General features: G+C 38.8%; 1 protein-coding gene across 1 annotated transcript in view; it reads left to right on the top strand.

Moving 5' to 3' along the window:
• The window catches only part of DDX10 (DEAD-box helicase 10), a 169,317-nt gene that overhangs the window by 42,063 nt on the left and 105,296 nt on the right, over positions 1-21,958 (top strand). Inside the window, exon 13 of the mRNA XM_065678640.1 lies at positions 4,547-5,021. Within this exon, the coding sequence (XP_065534712.1) occupies positions 4,547-5,021 (475 nt within the window). The remainder of the gene's footprint in view (positions 1-4,546; positions 5,022-21,958) is intronic.

The raw sequence follows: 21,958 nt of genomic DNA, 5'->3' as shown, positions 1-21,958 counted from the left end.
AACTGCCTTCTCTCATTTTACAGCCAAGCCAGCTATTGACCTTCACTCACCTTACAAGTAAATGTACTTGCATATGCATGAGTAGCAGTTCCAGTAGAATGACTCTCAGGGTTGGCTAATCCAACTTACTTGGAGAAATGCTCTTTAACGCATCTAGAAATGCTCTAGAAATCTGTTGCTTGTGCTTTGCTGGTTGCCCTTTGAGCAGGTGTCAAGAGTGGCTTAGGTACCAAAAGCACCAGGGCCTGCAATTGCAATGTGGAGGCTTCTTTTAGTTTTGTAAAGAAGACTCCATCTTGGTCTTCTAAGAGATTAGATTCCAACCATGACATCCTCTTTGTTGGCCTTCTTTTTGATCCTGACCCATAAAATCTTGATTAGCTTGGCGCTTATTATTAGTAGAGTAATTTGAGCTCCCTGAGGTGGAGGGATAAACTGGCTCGTAAAGTAAACAACAGAGCAAAAGCAGTTTCTCTGTTTGTTTTGGTTATTAATTAGACCATCTGGAAAGCCTATTAATTCATATTTGTGTCACTTCACTTGATTTGATTTCCCCTGTTTTCAAATGGTTGCTCATCCTGCCTTCTGAAGACTTTTCAAATGTTAAATGGAGATGTAGCATATATTGCAAGGCAAATAATACACGCTTTTTCTGAAATGGCTTGTGGGAGGTTTTAACCTTTTTCAGGCTATTTTCAGTTTTTGTCTGAAGCTGTTCTGCAGTGCAGGAAATCACTGTGCTGTGTTTTCATGGGTTCAGATAATTTCAAAGAGGTTCACTAATAGAATATATCTTACATTTAGTAAATGTAGTAACTTAGTATTAGAATGAGGCACTAACTTGTGTATAATTATTGTGCAGCAGTTCTGCAGAAGTGACCTCATCTTCCTTACAACTGGCTCATATCTCAAAAAGTGCTGGAAATCTTCTAGGTGCAAGTTCGGAGCTTTTGTGACATTTAAAAATTGAAAGATTGTACTGGTCTTAAATTTCCTGCTTAATTTGTTTGTGCAAGGGCAGAATTTGCTGACAGTGTTGAAAATTCTGTCCTTTTAAAGAGCTGAGACATTCCCAGCTTTTCACCCCATCCAGATAGAGGCATAGTGAAGTTACTGGGTTAGTGTAAGCATACGCAAGGTCTGTGTCTAAGCATGACTAACAGACTTCAGAAAAGGCTGTATTTTAAGTCTGATATATCATTCATTTCAATTAACTTAAAGAAATGTTTACTAATATTTGAATTTTCTTATTCAATAGCAAACAAACCTGGCATTCTTAAAGCTATACAATGTTCTTTCTTTGGAGTTTCACTCTTTTGATTTATTTCCTGAAAATCTTTGTGTACTTGCTTTGAATTGAAGGAGGTACCTGAACACTTCATGTGTTTTGTTCAGTTACAGCTATGCATTCACTGCTCAGTGTTAGGGAAGAACGATGTCTGGCCACCTCAGTTTCTGTTGATGAATTGAACTGTCAACTGTACTTTCATTTACAGTAGCGAAATAATCCATTGGTTTCAATATTGCTTTTAGTAGCTGATTTAAGATGTCTGTCTAAAAGGCCTTGCTCCCAAGAAGTCATTGCACGTCACAGCAAAATATGAAACGGGATTGTTTTTTGGTTTGTCAGCTGAATTGGTGTTGCCTTTTAAAGGCTACCATAGTCTGAGGACTACATTGTGGCTTTAGCATGGTTTAGTGTGTTAGAATTTATGAAATCTCAGTAAATAACTTACCTGCTTTTTTGTGTGTCTTTATTAGAAACTTGTATATTTCTGATTCCAGAAGAGTGTGTGAAATGCTATCACTAAAATCAAAGAATATCTGTAACTTCAGCTGGAGTAGAATTGTGGTCTGACTGCCATCTAATGAATTAATGAAACCGATATTGCACTTCCTAGTTAACAGAAAGAAAATCTAGTTCATATATTCAGGATTTTTAGTATGACTCTAGATTTGGCAAATTATTAAGAAATAAATTCTAAAGAAACTCTTAGCAGTAATAGAGTATGTTTGTCCCAAGTTGTTCTTCATTTGGAATATACTATGGAAAAGAAGCAGTAATGAAACAAAATGCTGACTTTTCTTGGAGAAGTTATGTAATTAAAAGTGTTTGGGCATTCTCTGTAGACAACTTTAAGCTTCTCTACTATTAATTTCTTACCAAATTTCACCTTAAAACCTTCTCTCTCCCCCAGGTTTGAGGGCTGTATTCCTTTGGTTCAGATGTCACTTGAATTCTTATTGCACTAGTCTTTTTTGGTAGGGTTGCTAGGCAGTGTAGACAGTTGGCCAACACTAACTGATAATTAATTTTACTCAATTATTAAAGTAAGACATCAGTGCAGAACAGCAGTCTGGCAGGTGGGATTTCATACTTGAATGAGAAAAGCTGTGGTGAAGTCTCCTCCACATCATGGGCTGCTCTTTTTGACTTTTTCAGCTTCTCCTGTGGAGAGAATAGTTTGTTCACCTTGTCAGGCGTTTCTCTGCAGCCGTGATCCTGAGCTTTGATACTAGATGTGGAGACATAGAAGAGAAGCTGTGATGGAAATCAGAGTTTGCGACCATGTGTACATCGTGTCTGTCTGCATAAGAGAAGTGAACACAGATTGAGTAGTTGCCATACAGTACTACCTCTTGCAGTACTTTGTCAGTGGTTGACAGCAACACTTTATGTAGAATAATGTGAAACCTGAAAAAGCAAAAAAGTGGTTTTCTTGCAAAAGGTTTTTTTTTTAGCTACTTCGACTGCCTTGCTGAGGAGATTGCACATTCATTGACATCGTAGCAATCTCTTTATCTGTGTTTCATTGTGCCTGGTGTTAAGGTCCAGTTCCAGGTTTGAATCTCCTCCAGCTGCTGCAGTGAAGCATTACATCTGCTTTGTTTGGTTATTTTTGTTTCACTTAGTCAATAGGCCAAACTTCAACATGCAGTTTCATTGCAGAGGTAATTAGGTTTAGCTGTCAAACACTGGAACAAGTTTAAGATTGCTGGTTGCTCCAATTTTAGTTCTCAAATGTGTTGTGTTATCCTTGCAGCAGTGCACTGTCAATAAATGTGCAAAATACACTGGATGAAAACCTTCTTTGATTTTCTTTTTTCTTTCATAAAACTCCATTTGCTTTATTACTACTATTAATTCCTTGTAGAATGGCAGTACTGGTTTATCGAAAATACTTAAACAAAATGAATTTTACATTAAAATTAAGACAGACTTTGTTGAAAAAGGTGTTCCTTGCCTGAACAGTGTAGGCTGCTTTTTTGGGGGTATGTCCACTTCTCAGTGCATTAGCTTGTGGCCACTACCAAAACTGCCCTGTTTAACCACAGGTGTGGTTGCGTTTGCTTTCTTTTATGTTTGTTTGTTGTTTAAACAGGGTGCCTCTCCTGTCGACTACTCTGTCACTTGGGCTACCATTAACAGTTCAAGGCTCTCTGGGGCCTACAGTCCACTCTTGCAGCTCTGCAGTACCGTTTGGATGCTTCATGGACTGCTCATAATGACATTTCCACCAGAAAGTATTGATTTGATTTTTCTCCTGTGACGCAACTCAAGTTTCTTTATTCAGACCTGTGTGGTGAGGAGAAGACATAATGCTGTCTACTTGGAACGAGCAGCATTGAGAGGAGAGGCGGTGTAGAACTGAACAATCTGAATCAAGAGACTGGTCTTTTGTATTTCTGTGTATATATGTAGCCATTTTAGTTGGTTAAATACTCCTTTGTTAAGTATACATACAAGATCTGACTATTACAAACTCAATATCACTTCTGTATTATGTGTTTTGAAATGTAGCTGTGGTCTCTGTGTGTTCCTTGCACAGTGCCAGTGTGCCCCTACATTTTTTATTCACCTAATGAGAAGATTCATAGACTCTGAAAGAGGCTTAAATACTGCTTTTTTTGAGCTTGGATTTGATAGGATCAGGTTTGATATGCCATGAAAGTAAAGTCTTACTGTAAAGGGATGCAGGCAGGAGAGATTTCCTTTGAGGGAGAAATGTCTTTTCCATAGCTTTTTCTGCAGTCATTCATTTATCCATACTGTGTTTGCTCTTCTAATCTTTCAGTCACCATAAAATGGTGGGGGTAATGTTCTGGCTGCATTTCTAGCAGTGAAGGACATTGAGAAAGGTCAGTGATGTCTCAGTCCTTGACATGACATCCATATATCCTCAATACCGAATTACATCGGTGTTTCTTCCACTGTATTTTACTGTGAATCATAGATAATCTGTTTTTCTCTACAGCTTTTCAGGTTCTTTGTTTGCTTTCTTTCCTGGGAGGATTTGTAACTGTTCTTAAGAGTTCTCAGTTATTTCGTCTCCCTTCCTCCCTTAATGTTAGCTTGCAATTTTCAAGCTAGATTGTCTTGTTGTAGGCCAGGTGCTGTTTTGTAAGAAGGTTGGTCAAAATGTATTGATATGAGTTACCATAATTAAAATTGAATCAGTTGAGTCATTGATGAGGGCCTCTAATGTAGTCAGATTTTGTGTGTCTGCCTTTCAGATTAATTAATTTGTTTTATTTCATACCTTAGATCACTTGGTCTTGCAATGGCTCCTCGTGTGAGATTTCTTCAGAAAGTTCAGAAACAGCTATCTGCAAAGGAGGCAGCTGGTGGGACAGATCACTTGAAGGGGGCCGAGCAAAATAAAAGTTCCCCCTCCTCAGTGAATGAGGAGGAAGTGGAGAAATGTGGAACTAATTTCAGTGGCAAGGTGTCTGTTAACAAAACAAAGAAAAAGGAGAGAAGGAAAGAAGCTGAAGAGTGTTCTGCTTCCAGTGAAGGTGCTGAGGAAAGTGGTGAGTCTGAGGATGAATCAAAAGAGGTATCGGAGGATGAGAAGGAAGAAAAAGAAGTTCCTGTACCAAGTAGGATACAGAACCCAGACTCCGTGCAGTTCTTTGAAGGTGATGATGATGACGACGATGATGATACTAAAGGACTTGATTTACTGACAGTGAAACAGCGAGATGTTTTTGGTGTGGAAGCTAAAGATAATCCAGCACCGGTAAGTGCACTTTACAGTAAGGCTCATGCATCTTGCTCCCAAAAGATAAGTGGTGTGACTTACGCTTTTAACATTTTATGTTATTAGCATAAAATACTTCTATTAGCATAATTAATATTCTTGTAGTTGCATTAATTGATGAATAACATGATTTGAATACCTGTGAAATTTTGACAGTTTTAATTTTCATTACTTGCTAATTTGCTTCTACCTCTCTAAATAGCTGCCACTTCCAGTCATCATTTTGATGCTGTACTGCAGCTCATGGCACCAGGAACCAAATTGCAATACATGATGAGGCACTTGCTGATACAAACAGTAACAAACAATATTTACAATAATGTAACCTTCAAACCATGACTTTTACTTTCAACAGGACCTTTGCTATTAGGAATTGAGCCAGTATCAGAGAGTGAGAGTGCATGCGCTTTCCGTAAAGCATGGTTGTAAAGCCTTGTTAGAAGTATTCATGTAGATCTTTCATTTCCCTGGGGAGAGGCTTTAAAATTCAGGATTTCTCTGTGCTTGGGTGTTTTGACAACTGTTGCTTTCATTTAGTATTTAAATACACTGTTATAGTAAAAGTGCTTTTAAAATTTTATTATTTCTATAAAGCAGCTTTGGTACATGCGTATTGTGAATTTTTTTGTATCCTTTGCTATTTTGCAACTGTATCTCTGTAGTAAAGAGATCTAAGTGAAATAACCATCTGGTTTAGCAAGATGTTTTTTTGAACTTAATGCATGTCAGGGGAGCCTCCTGTTAAGCAAAGTGTTTATTTTTCCAACTGATATTTTAAATCTTTCTTTTTCTGTGCTGTTATTGAACAGCATAGGGCACTTGTCGTGAACTGATGCTAATCAGCCTACTAGCTGCATTTATAAGCAGTGTCTTTGCTTGTATAAACTAGTTTTATCAGTTAGCTTTGTCAAGGATGAGCAGTTGCACAGTAACCTAACGACTGCCTGCACTCTTTCCTCTAGTATGAGGAGCCTGCTGCAGGTTGCCATCTTGTCCAAGAGCTATAGGAAGAAGATGCTCCTGGAATTATCTTTCTGTTCCTGTTATTCTAAGCCTGAGCTGTCCTCCCCTGGCACAATGACTGCTATGCAGTAGCTTATACTTATTAATAAGTTTTGTATTAATCTATTTATTAATACATTTCAGTTTCATATAGAGCAGTATCCTGGGTTCAGCAGTAGCAGTCATTTTTTCTCCTTCTTAGTAGCTGGTGCAGTGCTGTGTTTTTGACTTTCGGCCTGGGAACAGTGCTGATAACACCGATGTTTTTAGTTACTGCTCAGATGTTTAGTCTGACCAAGGACTTTGTGAGTCTCGTGCTCTGCCAGGAAGGAGGGGAAGCTGGGGGGAAGCAGAGACAGGACACCTGACCCAAACTAGCCAAAGAGGTATTCCATACCACAGCACGTCATGCCCAGCATGTAGAACTGGGGGCAGTTTCCTGGAACAGCGAGATCACTGCTCGGGTTGGACTGGGTATCCGCCAGTGGGTGGTGAGCAGTTGTAGTCTCTTCCCTTGTTATTTCCTTTATTGTTATTATTACTGGTGGTAGCAGTAGTGGTTTGTATTATACCTTAGTTACTGGACTGTTCGTATCTCAGCCCGTGGCAGTTACATTCTTTCGATTCTCCTCCCCATGCCTTTTGGAGCAGGGGGAGGAAGGGGAGGAGTGAGCGAGCGGCTGCGTGTTTTTCTGGGCTGCCGGCAGGTCTTAAACCGCGACAAGAAGAAATTGCTGTTTTAAAAGATTTCGGCCTTAAAGAATCATATTCTCGCAGCTTTCGTAGTGCTTCCACAATTTTCCATTCTGAAATACGCTGACAATTTAATGTTGCTTTTGTATGTTGGAAAGTGAATTGGGAAGTTTTGGTAAAAGGAGAAACTTTGATGTAAAAGAGCATCAAAGAACAAATGAAATTTTATGAAGAGTAGCAGTGATTTAGAAAGCAATTTGGAACCTCACTGGGTAACTTTCTAACAGCTTTTCAGCATTAAACATTTATAGACTAGTTTACGCTCTGGCAAATCAGACATTATTTTCTGTGATTTAGTGTTGATAAACTGCAGTGCGGGTTAGTGGTTTGTGCTTGGTGTGCAAGTGTGGGTGACCTTGTACCATCCAAAACCTCTTGTACATGGGAGGCACAATAATGAAATACTTAGTTATTCTTCTAAGCAACTGTGAACAAAAAGGCAAAAGTTTCAAGATCGGTATCATTAAGAATATAATTTAACTGATCTCCTACAGAAATGCCTATGGTAGTGCAGTATGTAATTTTTAGACAGTAGAAATGCAGAGCATACTATGCATAACTGTGGGAACTACCCTTGGAGTCTTGATTGATGTGTATGGTGGGTGTAGTGTTTCTTACCTTATGTTGCTGTGAAACTTGTTGGTAAATCATAGAATGCTTTAAATGAAATGATTCTATTTTAGTAGGAGTAAGAGAATAAAGGTTTCTGTCACTAACCATATATTGTCTTTTAATGTTTTGGTATACAAATACACATAATAGAAATTACATTGAAAGATGTAGGCATTGTGTGTCTTTTATTTCATGTGTATACTTCGGCACCACATTTTTGGGATCTTAAAACCAAATTGATAACTTGCAACACCTTCTGTATTTTTTTCCCATTTATTTTCTGGATAAAAGTTTTGAAGTGATTATTGCTGCATTAAGGTAGGTTAGTTAATATCCAGAGAACTAGAGAGAACTGATTCCTTGGGGTGTGAGAAGTGCTGAGCAGCGTGGGTGCAGTTTACCTGTTGCTGTGTCCTTCTAGGGAGGACTTGGGAACCAGTTTGACTGCAGTGTAAAGGATCATTGCTGCATGATGCAAGGATGAGGCAGCGCATTAATTGATAGTATCAAATGCTGTAGATTGTCTAGGAGTGTGAACATAGAATGTATACTCTGCTAGCTCAATTAGGAGGTTTTTTTTTCTTTTTGTTAAATCTCTTCTATGTGCTAAATAAGATGGGAGTCCTGTGGAAACATTAGTATGTAATCATCTAATTGAGAGATTATAAGTATGACCACAAAGGTTAAATTCAGTTTGCATTTATGCTGTTAATGGGTGTGATTGATTTTACAGTTTCACTATTTTTACATTATGCTTCTTATTGACAGCAAAACAGCCCTGCTGCAGTTGTTGAGCTTCAGGATGTTTTTGTGAATGGAAACGCTATGCTCAGTTGCATTTTTTGAATAGCTGTTGTTAAGGCACCGTTGCATCCTCACCCTTGTGTCTTCCCTAGCCCCTCCAGTGGAAGAAGGAGCAAGGGGAGCTGTTAAGCTGGCACCAAGTATCCTGTGTGGTGGTGTAGTGCCCTGGCCTTTGATTGTGTGTGGGGTGGGCTCGTCCGTCTTTGTAACAAGGGAAGGAAATGAGGCAGAAGGAGCAGGCTTTATTTATGCTGAAGGTGGAGCAGAAGGGGACTTGTGTGACTTTCTTAGCATAATTTGTTTTTGTTGAAAGTCCATGGTACCCAGCCTAACAGTGAAAAGTAGGTCACGGTGTGGAGTCAGACACATAGAATGTTAGTTCTTCTAATAGCACAACTTGTGGCTTCATTCTCCTCTTTCCCCTTAGTGTGGCCCTTAGCTGTGTGTGTACCCTGTCTCCATTGCTTTGTGACAACAGATAGGAAGAAAACTCTGTTCTCTGCATTGCTGTATAAAAGAAGAAACCTTGGATAAGGTGAAAGACCTTGGCAGATATTACAATTTTGTTATGAGCTTCTGAGCTCATTTTTTTAAGAGGTACTCACTACCTGCCCTATTTATGAATTTTACTTAAGCATGTCAGGATTTTTAGCTGGTGATATAACTCATGGAACTTATTTAGAAGTAGAATGTTCTTATGCATAATAAGAAGGTCAGCTATATGCATAGAGCTGTTAGCAGTTATGCAGTATTTAGCTATTGTTTTAACATTATGGAAATGATTCATTTAAAGTGTATTTAACAATATTAGCAGTATTGATGTTGCTAAGACTGTATGTACTCCCTGGTTACGAACTTTGTTTTTAATGCTAATTTTGCTAAATTTGTTGTTGCATTTGGAAATGCAAAGATTATGCTTGTTAAACTTCAAGCATTATTTATTTTGAGAATGAAGATTAAGCCTGCTGTTTTTTCTTTTTGTTTATACTTCAATTTTAGTCATCTTGTCAGACTTGGCACATACTGTCAGCCTTGTCTTCTGCTATAGAATATTCTGCTTTAGGGCAGAGAATATTGAACTACGGAGTTCTGAAGACTGTTGTGACTCCCTCCCTGCTCTTGTTTTAAGGGCCCCTAAAACTTTTCAGGTCGGGTGTTTAGTGGCTGCTTGGAACACTGTAGTAGGCATCAGTGTACAGAGGGCTGCCTTAAGTAGTACTTGCAGATTCCTTGAAGTTAGTCTGGACTCTCAGAGACCCTACCCTGCTGTTTGAATACTGTGGCTGAGGAGGGAAATTGTTTTATATGTCATGATATTATCTCAGCTAGCTGGCTTCCCTTCTAATCCAGTAATACTAAGTAAATTAAATTTTCCTACACTTCTCGGACACGTGAACACTGTAAACTGACATATTATGACCTGGGTATGTATATGTTTATAAAAGCAGGAAAGAACAGGCAAGGGTAAATCTCCCTAACTAGAGATGATGGTGTGAGTATACCAAGAAGCAGAGAGTGATGGCTAGTTGTAATGTGGACTTTGCACAGAAAATGGATCAAGGAAACATCATTTAATATACACCAAAGTGAGGACACAGTCCTTTAGAATTTTCTTCTGTGGTGTTGAGAAGAAAGCCTGTTACCCGCCTCCCCCCCCCCCCCCCCCCCCAAAAAAAAAAAATATAAAAAATCTGAGATAAATTTTCAGAGGTGATTCTTCTTACTTGCTTCTCTTACATTGGCTTTTCCTTCTGAATGGGATTTCTCTCCTCATGTTGCATGTTATGAGAGAGATTTTCACCAAGCTTATGTTTAAATACAGCTTTTTCTGTGTGAATCGTCTTCTCATTCCTCTTACCAGCTTTTACTAGCTCTTGTCCTTGTGCTTTCATATTCATTCATTTTAAACAGGTGACTTTGTCTCCTTGATGCTTTTGAGGGCATGGCAAGACAGCAAATACCCACAGGAGGAAAGAAGCAAGGGAGCAAGCTGGCTGACTAGTGGTGGTGTTGTTTCCCTTAGGGGTAGCCGCCTTTGCTCCTGCTGTAGCAGTGATGTGTCCAGGAGAAGAAAGCTGCTCTGAGCAGCCTGCTAGCTATAAGAAGAGCATAATTCTTTGGGGACATGTTGCAAAGCTAGCATTCTGGCAGAGAAAATAAATAAGTTATTTATTTTTAAGTTAACTTAAAGTCAGTACTGTGATGCATTATATACCATAAATTCTCCTTTCTACAGAATGCAAGTGCCTTAGGTTCTCAGCCTAGTAACACTGTGCTTATGTATTTCTAGCTGAAATACAGCAAGTAATGATTTATATGAAGTACAAAGTATTTGCATACAAGTGAAGTAGGCCTACATTTGGATATTAGCCAAAGTGCTTCAAGAATCGAGTGTTATGAAAAAGAATATCTTATATCAGCCATGAATGGAAATGAGCCTCTTTATGCACAGCAGGCAAGACAGAATGCGTTCCACAGAACGGATGGAAAATTTTAAAGGAATCATATTTCCTTTACGTGTAATTTCAGTAACTTAAGTACAAACGAAGTATTTTTTTTAAGAATGCTTATGATGTGCAATTATATGTTCTGTGTAATTTCAAAAATTCTTGTCAATCAGGAGTACTTCTATAAACTGCATAAAGGACAGAGCAAACCACATTTCTCTGTGTTCTTGGACAGTCTTTACTCTGCAGACTTACAGGGTTGTCTATTCCCCTGGCTTTATTATTTTTGAGTAGAGCATTCATGACTTGCTTGCTAGATTAAACTGTGTAACAGACTCTTTTCAGAGAGTCCTATGTAGAAACCTCTAATCCACATTAAACTACAGATCTGTAGATAACTTATTGTTTTAATCTTCCTTCATTGCTCTTTCAGGTTAGCTGCTTTAGCATTGTTCTGTCTGCTCTACATCCATCTTCAGGATTCTCTCTAATGATGTCTATTTCAATTAATTTTTTTAGCAACTTATTAAAAACTTTATGAAAATTTCACTGTAAATATTTAGGTTTCTTCCACCTTTAAGGCAGCATTCCGGATATTTGTGCCAATCTCTGTGATGTTCATGAAAATATGAAAATCTATAGGATTAAAAGTCTGAGTTACTGATAAGCTGTATATTTAAAATAAGTGGGTGCTGTGTATCTCTTAAAGTATGTGTGCAGTAAAAATTGTCATAAATATTTGACTTGTGTTTAGAATCTGGATAGAAAGTATTATTAGGGAATTTTATTCGAGTGTCTGCGTTTATCACAGATCTTGGCTTTCTGTGTTGTAAGCTATGGAGTACAAAATTCTGATATGCTGGGGTTTGCTTCTGTGCAAATTTTACATTTCAAGGTGCTTTTGAAACATAGTGAGCTGTGGTATTTTTGATGCCCACAGTCTATCTTGTGGGGCTTGGTTTCTTCTGTAAATGAGAATCTTGTATAGAAAGACAGCTGATGTTTAGGGAACTTGCTTTGAATGTTTTTGTGTCAGCTCTCTGAAAAGTGCTTTCTCTTTTGAGCCAGGAAAGGCTTCCCCAGGTCCAACTGGAATTGTTCACAAGTCAGTGAGTGGCTTTTCCAGCTGACTGTAATGGCCTGCTCTTCTTCACAAGTTAGTAGCCACTGTAGCAAGCTCCTGATCTAAGCAGTGCCACCTTTTTATTTCAGTTACTGAAGCTGTGGGTTGAAAAAGAATCCTTAATTCCATATGCCATCTGAAGCAGCCTCACAAGTTGACTTTGCTCTGCTGAACCTGCTGAAGCATCTCATTGTTTGCTGTCCTAATCAGAGGAAGCTATTTTGCAAGTGTTTCTTTGGCTAAATTCAGTGAAGTACTTCGAAACTCACGTTTAACAATGCAAGTTTTGAACCCGTTATTTTTAGTGATGTGTTTTTCTGGGGGATTGATGGTTTGTGCAGTACAGAGTGATGTGAGCAGGTTAGGCTATTACTTACATGCTCAGGTTTCAGCATCTCATATGAATTCTGGTTGCAATGAGGCATGCTTTGTCTTGTCACTGAGTAGACGGAGAGTGATGCATGGTCTTGTATCACTAAATATTAGGGTACTGCAAGATATGAAATGATTTGCTAAATTACCATTTGTTAAATACTTCTGGTAGGTTACTCAAACCTGCAGTAACACTCAGTTTTAATTGTTCTTAATCACTGATTTATAGCCTGGTTTAATAAATGGCAGCAATTTAATAGATGAGGGTGAGTGAGCCAAATACTCTGCATTAAAACTGCCTAGCTGTAATCAATATTCTCTGGATTTGTAAATTCTAAAACGCCACAGTTTCCTTTAAGATCATTAGTGCCTGAATACTTGCTGAGTGATGGTGTGGGAAGTCTTTATGACAGTTGTGCATAAGTGATTTTCTAGAAGTTGAGTGCTAAAATTGTGAAATGCTACTAGATACTATACACCACTAATTTTTAAAGGAAATGCTGTTTCCTAAAATAGTGATAAAGCAGACCAACAAACAAATGCATATCCAGTCTCCTGACTCCTGTCAGCACAGTGTTTAGTTAAAATTATGAGAATTATTCTTTATTTTACACGTGGATGTCTTCTGGTACAGACATCTGTTACTGTAAGCATTGCTTTAACAAGCTACCCATGTCCATTTTAAACAATATTTTGGGCCAGATTTCTGAATTTGTATCTAAGCTCTGTAATTTTCAGCTGGAATAATTTGATAATTCTGGAAAAAAATGGTGTGGTTTTGATGATGATACATCAGCTGTTGTCTGAAATGAGTCCCCAAGTAATCCATTACAGTATCACTAACATGCAGAAGTAATTTAATGACTACTTTAAAAAGGAAAAATGCATGGGGCACACTGATTCCAAATAGTGACCTGCCAACTGAGCAGGAGGAGGCCAGAGATCACAGATCTGCTTGGTCTCATGGAGCTGATGCTCCTTGTTTCCGTGAGAGTTTGATTTCTCCCAACAGTGAAGAGTTGTAGTGTTGGCAGGAAAAGCTGGGAGGGAGTCTCATACCGTCTGCAGGCTGGGCTCTCTGCTCTCCAGCTTGGGTAAAGAAACAGGTACTGCCTCTGGGGATAAAAATCTCTTAAAGGTGCTTGGCTTTGAATGAATGAAAGGAAATTAAAACACTTAAGGCTATAGCTGCTGGCTTTATTTCCGTTAAAGCTAAATGAAGTATAAATCTCTTCGGGCCAGCCTGGTGGAGAAGTCTTAGAGGTCTTTCGATCCTTCATTACGTGTATCACGCTATCCCTGTGGTAGCTTTCTGCTTATTTCAGCGCAGGGCTGTTCTCTGCTTTGCCTGAGCTGCGAGTGTTTTCTGCTGCAAGAAGTCTTGATCTAGCTGATGTTCACCAGATCAAGGTAGACTGGTTTGCCTGCTCCTCGTGGCCTTCTATGTTCTGTACAGACCCCTGTGAAGCAATAGGGTTGTGCTTGAGAAGTGAGATGTCTGGCAAACATGCCTGAAGAAAATGGGGGTGCATTAGTAAATCCCTCAGAAAAGCATACAAATGAGAGGAAGTGTTGGCGTCCTTGGGTGGGGGAAGTTTATAGGTAACTGTGAGGAGCTGAATGGCAGTATAATTTCTCTCAAGTCTGTCCCCTTTGTGGCCAAGACTGTAAAGCGTTATTTAAAACTGTGTTTCACGGTATTTTTCTGTGGTAATATTGACTGTTTCCTGCAGGCAGACACTGCAGGTAGCAACTGGAGGAGGAAAGCCAGCCTCGCTGGTACTGTGATTTTAAAATCAGTTTTATCTGCTCGCAGTTTGGAAGAGGAGGAGTGTGTCTGAGCTACTCGTTCTGTGCTGATCTTACTGTGGGCATGCTGGGAGGGAAATATGAACCAATATCTATTTGAAATAATGGCTAGTACTGCAACTGCTCATTTTAAACTGGAGTTGCTGAAAGTGCCTTCCTTGTTTCGATAGTCTCTCTGTTGAGCAAAATTAGTATTAGTTAATGGGGTTTTTTTGTTTTGTTTTTACATTGACGCTTCTTTATTCTGAGTCAGAGTGCTAGAGAGCTCAAAACACCAGCTCTGTGGTGGCAGCTTTCCACCAGATTCACAACACAAGGGTCTTGTAGAACATAAAATGACAGTATGTATTTCTCTCTTCACAGGTCTCTTGCTGCCTTGGTGGAGAAATAATGCATAAACCTCGTAACTTTTGAGAAATACTATTCTTGCAGTCATCCCTCTTTCTCCATATATACAGTACTAGTCTGAGCTTTGTTGATTTGTACTTCTGGGTAATGTTCTTGCATTTGGCTTCTTTATAGCGAGTAAGTGCAGGGCCGGGTGTTTTTGGGTGAGGTCACAAATCCCAAAGAATAAATGTCTTTGGACTGTTCCTGTGATGTCTAGTTGGTGTGAGATTGAGCATGAGAGGAGGACAGCTTCTTCTAAGGAGTTCTGTGAAGGTTTGCATGTCCTGGCTCACAAATGAATACTGTATTTGCAAGATGGGTCTTCTCTGTGTTTTCTGATAACCTGTTTCTGGAGGTTTTCCTTCAGGTTGAATTTTGTGACTCACTTGAATAGGATATGGGACTCACTTGAATTGGATATGGGAAGTATATTTGCAGAATGAAGTTAAAAGTTTGAGTCTTTGTTTTCATAGCTATCTGGAGCAGTGTTAGGGTCTCATATAAAATACTGAGTGGTTTTATTTTTGATTTAACAGCTGTGGTTATGGTAATTTGTTACTTTCTCTAGCTCTTGTGCCAATAGCTTCCCCAACAATGTTATGTGAAAACTGTAAATAACTTCTTGTTTATGTATTCATTTTTATGGTGGTCACAAAAAGCTGAAGCTTTTCAAAAGTAAGTGTATCATCTGAAATATATTTATGTGTATTCTACATGCCAGAATGACGTGGTGACAAGAAAATAACGACTACTAGCAGAAATCAAAAGGTGCTATCAATGAGAGACTGTGGTAAGTCAGTGAGCGTTGCTGCAAACCGTATTTTGATAAGTGGACAAAAAAGAAATATTCATCTTATTTCCAGCTTTCGGACACAAATTTTGCATGGGAGTTTTCAGAACTTACAGTTCTTAGACCAGTTTAGAAACAGTGTTGGAAGGAGGCGCATTGTAAAAGAAAGCTTTGTGAGTAGCTGTGACAGAAGTTATTTGAACCGATGTCGTGGGGGGATTGAAGGGAGAATAGAGGATGAAGTGAGAGACCAGAGCTGAAAGGTGATCGTTTTGTATGGGGATGACAAGTGCATGAGTCATCTTTCCAACCTTATCCTTGAGGACTCCGTAGGATACTGCCAGCAGATTCCTGTCTCTCTTAACATCATGTTTCATGAAAACTTGCACCAACTTTTTTTGCATTGTTTTTTGAATATGTGCTAGTGTGTTGCTCAATACCACAGTTTTGAATAGTGACTGCTCAACTAGTACGTGATCACTATGTGATAAACTAGTATATGATCTCTTTTCCTATAGTTCTTTACTGCTACAGTAGTTGCATTTGGTATGTGTAAAGGGAAGTGGTCGTCTGGTCTGACTTCCCTGAATATTATAACCCTATTACTTTACTTTGTCATGCCTGTATTGAATGCAGAAATTGAATTTTGCTTAAGCATCCTGTCTGGATTTGGAGACACGAAGAGATTCAAAACCCACCACCGCTAGTAACTTTTTCCAGTGGTTTAACTCATTTGTTCATGTTGCATTGAAGAGGTGGGTATGGAATTGAAAACATAAAGACAACAGGACATAACGAGCGCAACAGCCAAGATATTCCAGCATATATTCTTTTGGCCTGCAAAAGAGACTTTATTTTAGCACACAGAAGAATGTGAGAAGAAAATGTGATACTGTTATGGAGGAGGTGAATGATATGATATGATATGATATAAATTGGAAATGCAATGTGCAAATGCAAATTAAGGCAGCATTTAGCTTAGGGACACTTTGTTACAGAATATTATCAAATGTTGCGAGCAATTTGGAAGGTACCCTATAGTTGCTTAGGTATGGAAAACATGGTGTGGGAGTTGAAGGTTGAGTATTTTGACTGACTGAACTTGAGTCAAATTTCTGCTCCTTGCTGCTTCAAGTATTATAGTAAGTTTAACAAGGCAAGCCTTAAAGGGAAAAGTTTTATGAACCACGTCTGCAGGTAATTTTTCTCTCTTTGCTTTCAAGATCAGTACTTGCTCTAAGCCAAGGAAATGTTTTTGTTAGCCAGTTTTGTTCTTCTGACTCTACTTGCACAATCCTTTTTTTAATGTGGGAAATTTAAAGCATAAATTACTTTGACTTTTCTCTGTTTTCAGTAAGCGTTTTGTTCTTTTTAGTACAGCTGAATTTTTCAGTGGGTCATTGAACCTAATCAGTCCTGACATTTGTGTTACTGCTAATCTTTTTATGTTTGGAAAAATAACATCTTCATATTTTATTTTACCTTTGGTCACTTTTTAGGCACTTATGTTCAGTAATACTCTTATAAACCATTTAATGATGTAATGTAGAAAAGCTGCTAATGATTAAAGCTAAGACAGCGATAATGGAATACTGCTATAATGGAATATTTACTGGGTAAATTCAAAAAAGTAACAAATAGTGGTATGAGAAATACTAAATTCTTCTTGTGGAAAACATTGGAGAATTGAACTGTCATTTTAGGTTGAGTGTGAGCATCTCATTGAAACACAAATGTTGGCTTGTTGTTTTCAGTTTTTTCTTTAGTTACTATAATAATAGGTGAAAGGTACTTCAAATAATGCAGTTGTTATGTATATACCTTTATGCAGCGTAAGTGCTGTGGTCTCTGAAATAGCTGTCCTGGCATCTGTGCTGTGCTAGTGTTGGGGTAGGTGGTAAATGATGTAGTTGACAACTGATCTCACCTGCTCGTTTTCTATGGGTTTTCAGTTAGATCAATTTCTTGCCTGTGAGGCTGTGCAGGCATCTCTGATTTCCTTCACCTAGCATCGTATTTTCTTGTGTTGGAACTTCTTGACCGTAATATCTACAATGCCAGGCAATTCCTCAGATGTTTTTTTTGAAGAAGGATGTAAAGTAAATTGGATCAGATCTTATTATACGTTATAATTTTATGCCAGTCATTTTTCATTTACTTTATAATTTTTGTGCATTAGGAGGGAATCTGGAAAAGGACACATTCTCTGCTGATGCAAGGTATTGGCTACCAAGTTGATAGAGCAACTGTTCTATTAGTTAGATAAGAAAAATCCCTAAGATACTGTCTGCTTATGGTGAAGGAGAAGGGACTTAGGGAGGAGGCTCTTCAGGGAGATTGAGTTTTGCTGGCTGAAGCAGGTGACAGACTGGAAATCAGTATTTCCCAGTGGTTTGTCTCTGCTTGGATGGGGTTGTGGATGTGTCCTGGGGGAAGGATGGGATTGGATGGCAGGGGAGCCCTGCCGTTCTGGCTGCAGGCTGCTGCTGTGAGAGGCTCCTGCAGGCAGGGCTGGGGTGTCACTGAGCAAGTTACAGCTGCTTCCACCATGCCCAAGGTGGTAGTGCTGAAACTGGCACTTGGCCTCTGCCTGTAAAGGGGTTGAGCTACCCTGACAGTAGACATCTGTGCTTTCTTGTTTCTCACCTCTGTCCTCTGCTGTGGGTTTCTTCATGAACAGAATGCTGCAGCATTCCCCCTCTCCTGAAGGAGTGACTTTGCTGCAGGGCTCCTGGTGGTAACTGAAGATACCCAGTTAGATAAAGGGGAATTAATTTAGAATTTAACATCTGAACCGGAGGAATAAGTAGTTGTACTGTTGTTTCTAGCTCTCAAATCAGAATGTAAGGAGGAAGCTAGGTCAAATCCACAAAAATTTACAAAAGCAATTTTTATGCATATATAACTGTGTCTAAATAAAGCTTTTTACAGCTAAAGAATTACTAGCTTTTCTCAGTTACTCATCTGAGAAATGCAGTGCTTCTAAAAACCATATTCCCAACTAGATGAATTCACATTTTTGCAGCAGGAAGGCTCAAATCTACATTAAAACATTTTAATCAAAACCAGATTAATTATAAATTGACATTGAAGTTCTAAAGAGGTACATATTCAGCAGGTTAATGTTTATATTAAACATTCCAACTTTAATATCTGGATTGTACATATTTCAAATAGTCTTCAGTGATATTCATGTAGGGTTTTGAGAGGACTTGGGTGGTTGTGCTGAGGTGTCACCTAGAGCTCGATACCTGGACAGAAGGATTATAGGAAACAGTGTATGTTGGAAAGAAATGGAGTGTGTCATGCCTAGAGAAAGGGGGGAGACTGATGTTCTGGTTCGAGGTGGTAAGGAGGAAGGCACATTATAAGTCCGGTGTTGTGGTTTAACCCCAACTGGCAGTTCAGCACCACGCAGCCGCTTGCTCATCCACCCCCCAGTGGGATGGGGGAGAGAATCAGGAGAGTAAAAGTGGGAAAACTCATGGGTTGGGATAAAGACAGTTTAACAGGTAACGCAAAAGCCACGCACACAAGCAAAGCAAAACCAGGAATTCATTTACCCCTTCCTATTGGGAGGTAGCTGTTCAGCCATCTCCAGGAAAGCAGGGCTGTATCATGTGTACCGTACTTGGGAAGACAAATGCCTTCACTCCACATGTGTCCCCCCTTGCTTCTTCTTCCCCTTCTTTATATGCTGAGCATGATGCCATATGGTCTGGAATATCCCTTGGGTCAGTTGGGGTAAGCTGTCCCAGCTGTGTTCCCTCCCAGCTTCTTGTGCACCCTCAGCCTACTCACTGATTGGTGTGAGGAGCAGAAAAGGCCTTGACTCTGTGTAAGCACTGCTCAGCAGTAAATAAAACATCCATGTGCTATTGGCACTGTTCTCAGCACAAATCCCAAACAGAGCCTCATAGTAGCTACTGTGAAGAAAATTATTCCACCCCAAACCAGCACACTAGTCTAACCATGTTGCCACAAAATCAGTGAAATATGAGTGTTTAATTTCCAAATGTCACATCTGCTAAATTTGTTCCAAGAGCAGACCCAGATTTTCATATTCTTATTTATTTTTGGTGCTTTTGATCGGTTTCTTTAAAATTTCATCCTTCTTCAAATGTGGTGGGCATTTGTGATTCACAGGAAAAAGTGCCATATGTTGCTGGAAGCTGTGAATATATTTGCAAAGAGGTGCAAAGCTCTCCCCAGCTCTAAAGTATCTTTTCAGATGTCAGTGACCAGGGCTTACTTTGGGAATGGTCAGTGAGGACCCTCAGCATAATAACAGATCAGTTGTTTAGCTCAGGGTGACATGGAATTTTTCACGGGTATAGCTGTGTGTTTGAGTGACATTAACATGGGGTGACTCAAATTATTCAATCGTGGGAGATTATATAGTGGTTAAGGAAGTTTAAGGTGGTGGGAGAAACCCCAGGTTATTTTTAACTGTGAACCTGTAACTGGTTTGTTTTCCTGTGTTTGGTTTGCTTGCTCGGAGCAAATGCTGTGAGCTCATTTCTGTGCTATGTAAAAATTGTCTTGTTTGTTGGTTTGTTTGTTTTCATTACTTGTAGGTTGCTTAAAATTCAGTGGGCAGTTCTGTGTATGTTGATGTCCGGTGTTTGTGAACTGGTGTCTGTTGCTTGCACTTGCAGAGTGATAGGAAACTATTGAAAGTCAAAGCTTCTGTCTCATGGTAACTTGTAATATGAGTATGAAGAGTGCATTTGGGCTTTTTAAACTTACCTTTATTGTTTGTTCTTTTTGTGTATCTTAACAAGAAAGAACTCTGGCTTTTATCTTTAGAGTACTCTAAAAGCAGGACTGTCTATCCTGCCTAGATCAATGAATTATAACTGAGTTTCAGTGTCTTGAGATAGACTTTTGCCATTCTTTTACCTTCAGCCAAGGGGCTGAAATTTATTAGGGAGAGCAGTTTAGAGCAATCTGTCACCTGCCTTTTTCAAACTGTCCTTCCTGAGATCCTGCTGAAGTATATAGCTGCTTCACTCGCCATGTACACAGCCTAAAAGAACTTGGTACAAAACAGAAATTCAGTGATTATGCTGTAAGACCTGGGGCATCTGAATGTCAAACTGATGAAATTGCATTCTTCTCCTACTTTAATAGGATTGCAAGGATAATACAGTTTAAATTTATAGTTGTCGTAAGGATAAGGTCAGCAAGTAGATGAGAGATGAATTGGAATTGACCCTCTTTTCTTTTCACTTGAGTTAATTTACTGATTCACTAGCTACCAGCGCTTGGGATTCAGTGCATGACTGAGCTGTGTAACAGGTTGGGGTTGTCTTAAACTTCAAAATAAAAAAGATACATAACTTATAAAATACTTAACCCTTACATTTTATATATGCAATCTGTATGTGTATATAATGCATAAAGATAAAATTATTATATAAAATATTAATTTACATGTATTTTGTATATATGAAATTCATATATATGTGTGCGTGTGTATGTATATATCTGAAAAAGATGCTGCCAAAATATTTCTGCTTCCAGTGCCTTTCCTAGGAAACCTTATTGTTAGAGTTCCTGAACTCAGCATGTTTTATTTGGGGTTAATTTCGCTGATGTAAGGAGCAAAAGACTGATGATTACATTTTAATTTTTGTGATATTTCTTAGCCTTAATTAGGAGTGCCAGCTCTTAACAGGAATTCTTCTGTGTTTTGTTTTGTGATCATCTGGAAGATGCACTGTTTTGGAAAGCAATTATCAGAGGCTGCAGAGAAGCAGGGTGTACCCCCTCTCAGGCAGTTTTGGTATTGAAGATATTTCACATGATCATTTTAGGATAGACGTATTTTTGTGCAGCAATTGTGACTCGCTTTATGTGCCCTTCTCTCTTTCTTCCCCTGTATTTTCTTTTGGTAGTGCTGACTCTATCACAAATGCAGGAGTTAGCTGACTTGGGAGAGAAAATTCCTCACCAATCAGTTTTCTTTGTGCAGAAAGATAAATCTGCTGACTTTTCCGGCCTTGTTTTCAGTCTGAAGTGTTGGTCATCGTATTTTCAGGAAAGAGAATGAATTAATACCATCTTGAGCTCATTTGTATGTGTAGTCAAGGCTGGATACGAAGATTGGCAGTTATGGGGTAACGGTTGGACTTGATCTTAAAAGTATTTTCCAACCTAATTGATGCTATGATTCTGTGATTTCCTGTTCTTTCCATGGAATGGTGGTAGGAGTTCGTAAGCCACTTTTCAGGAATAATTGTAGTGTAGGTGTAGATTGAGATGCTGGAGGTTAGGGTTTATGTTGTGGGTGTGCATGGTAATGAGGAGCTAGACTTAATTAAAAACAAGTTATACCTTCTGGGTTACTCAGCCTACATGACTTCCTTCAGTGTATGTAGTTATGGTTAGTAGCTTGAACTGTGGTGGTTGCTCCCTCTGTGCCAGGAGCTGCAGGAATCACTGAAGTATTCCTTAGCTTTAGCTCTAATTCTAATTACTTACAGGGAGGGAAGGACTTTTTGTTTTGTTTTGTTTTGTTCTAGGCAGATTTCAGAGAAGGTGACGCTCAACCAAAAGTCATATACAATAAAAATATGAGTAAAAGTATATTAGGAATAGTAGATTTTAGGAGAGGAGGCAGAAACACGCTAATACTTAAACAGAATTGGGAGTTTACCAGTGGCAGTTAGAATTTTTTAGTTGTTCTGGGACATGATGTATTTAAAAATATAGGAATTGTTAACACTTCACCTTTTATTGTATTCCTTATTTTGCATTGGATATGCTAATGGCAATTAACCAGAGAAACCTACCTCTGTTTTATCAGAAA

Source organism: Lathamus discolor, chromosome 4 (genome assembly GCF_037157495.1).
Source record: "Lathamus discolor isolate bLatDis1 chromosome 4, bLatDis1.hap1, whole genome shotgun sequence".
NCBI classification, from domain to species: Eukaryota; Metazoa; Chordata; class Aves; order Psittaciformes; family Psittacidae; genus Lathamus; species Lathamus discolor.
This window is presented reverse-complemented; position numbering and strand designations above follow the sequence as displayed.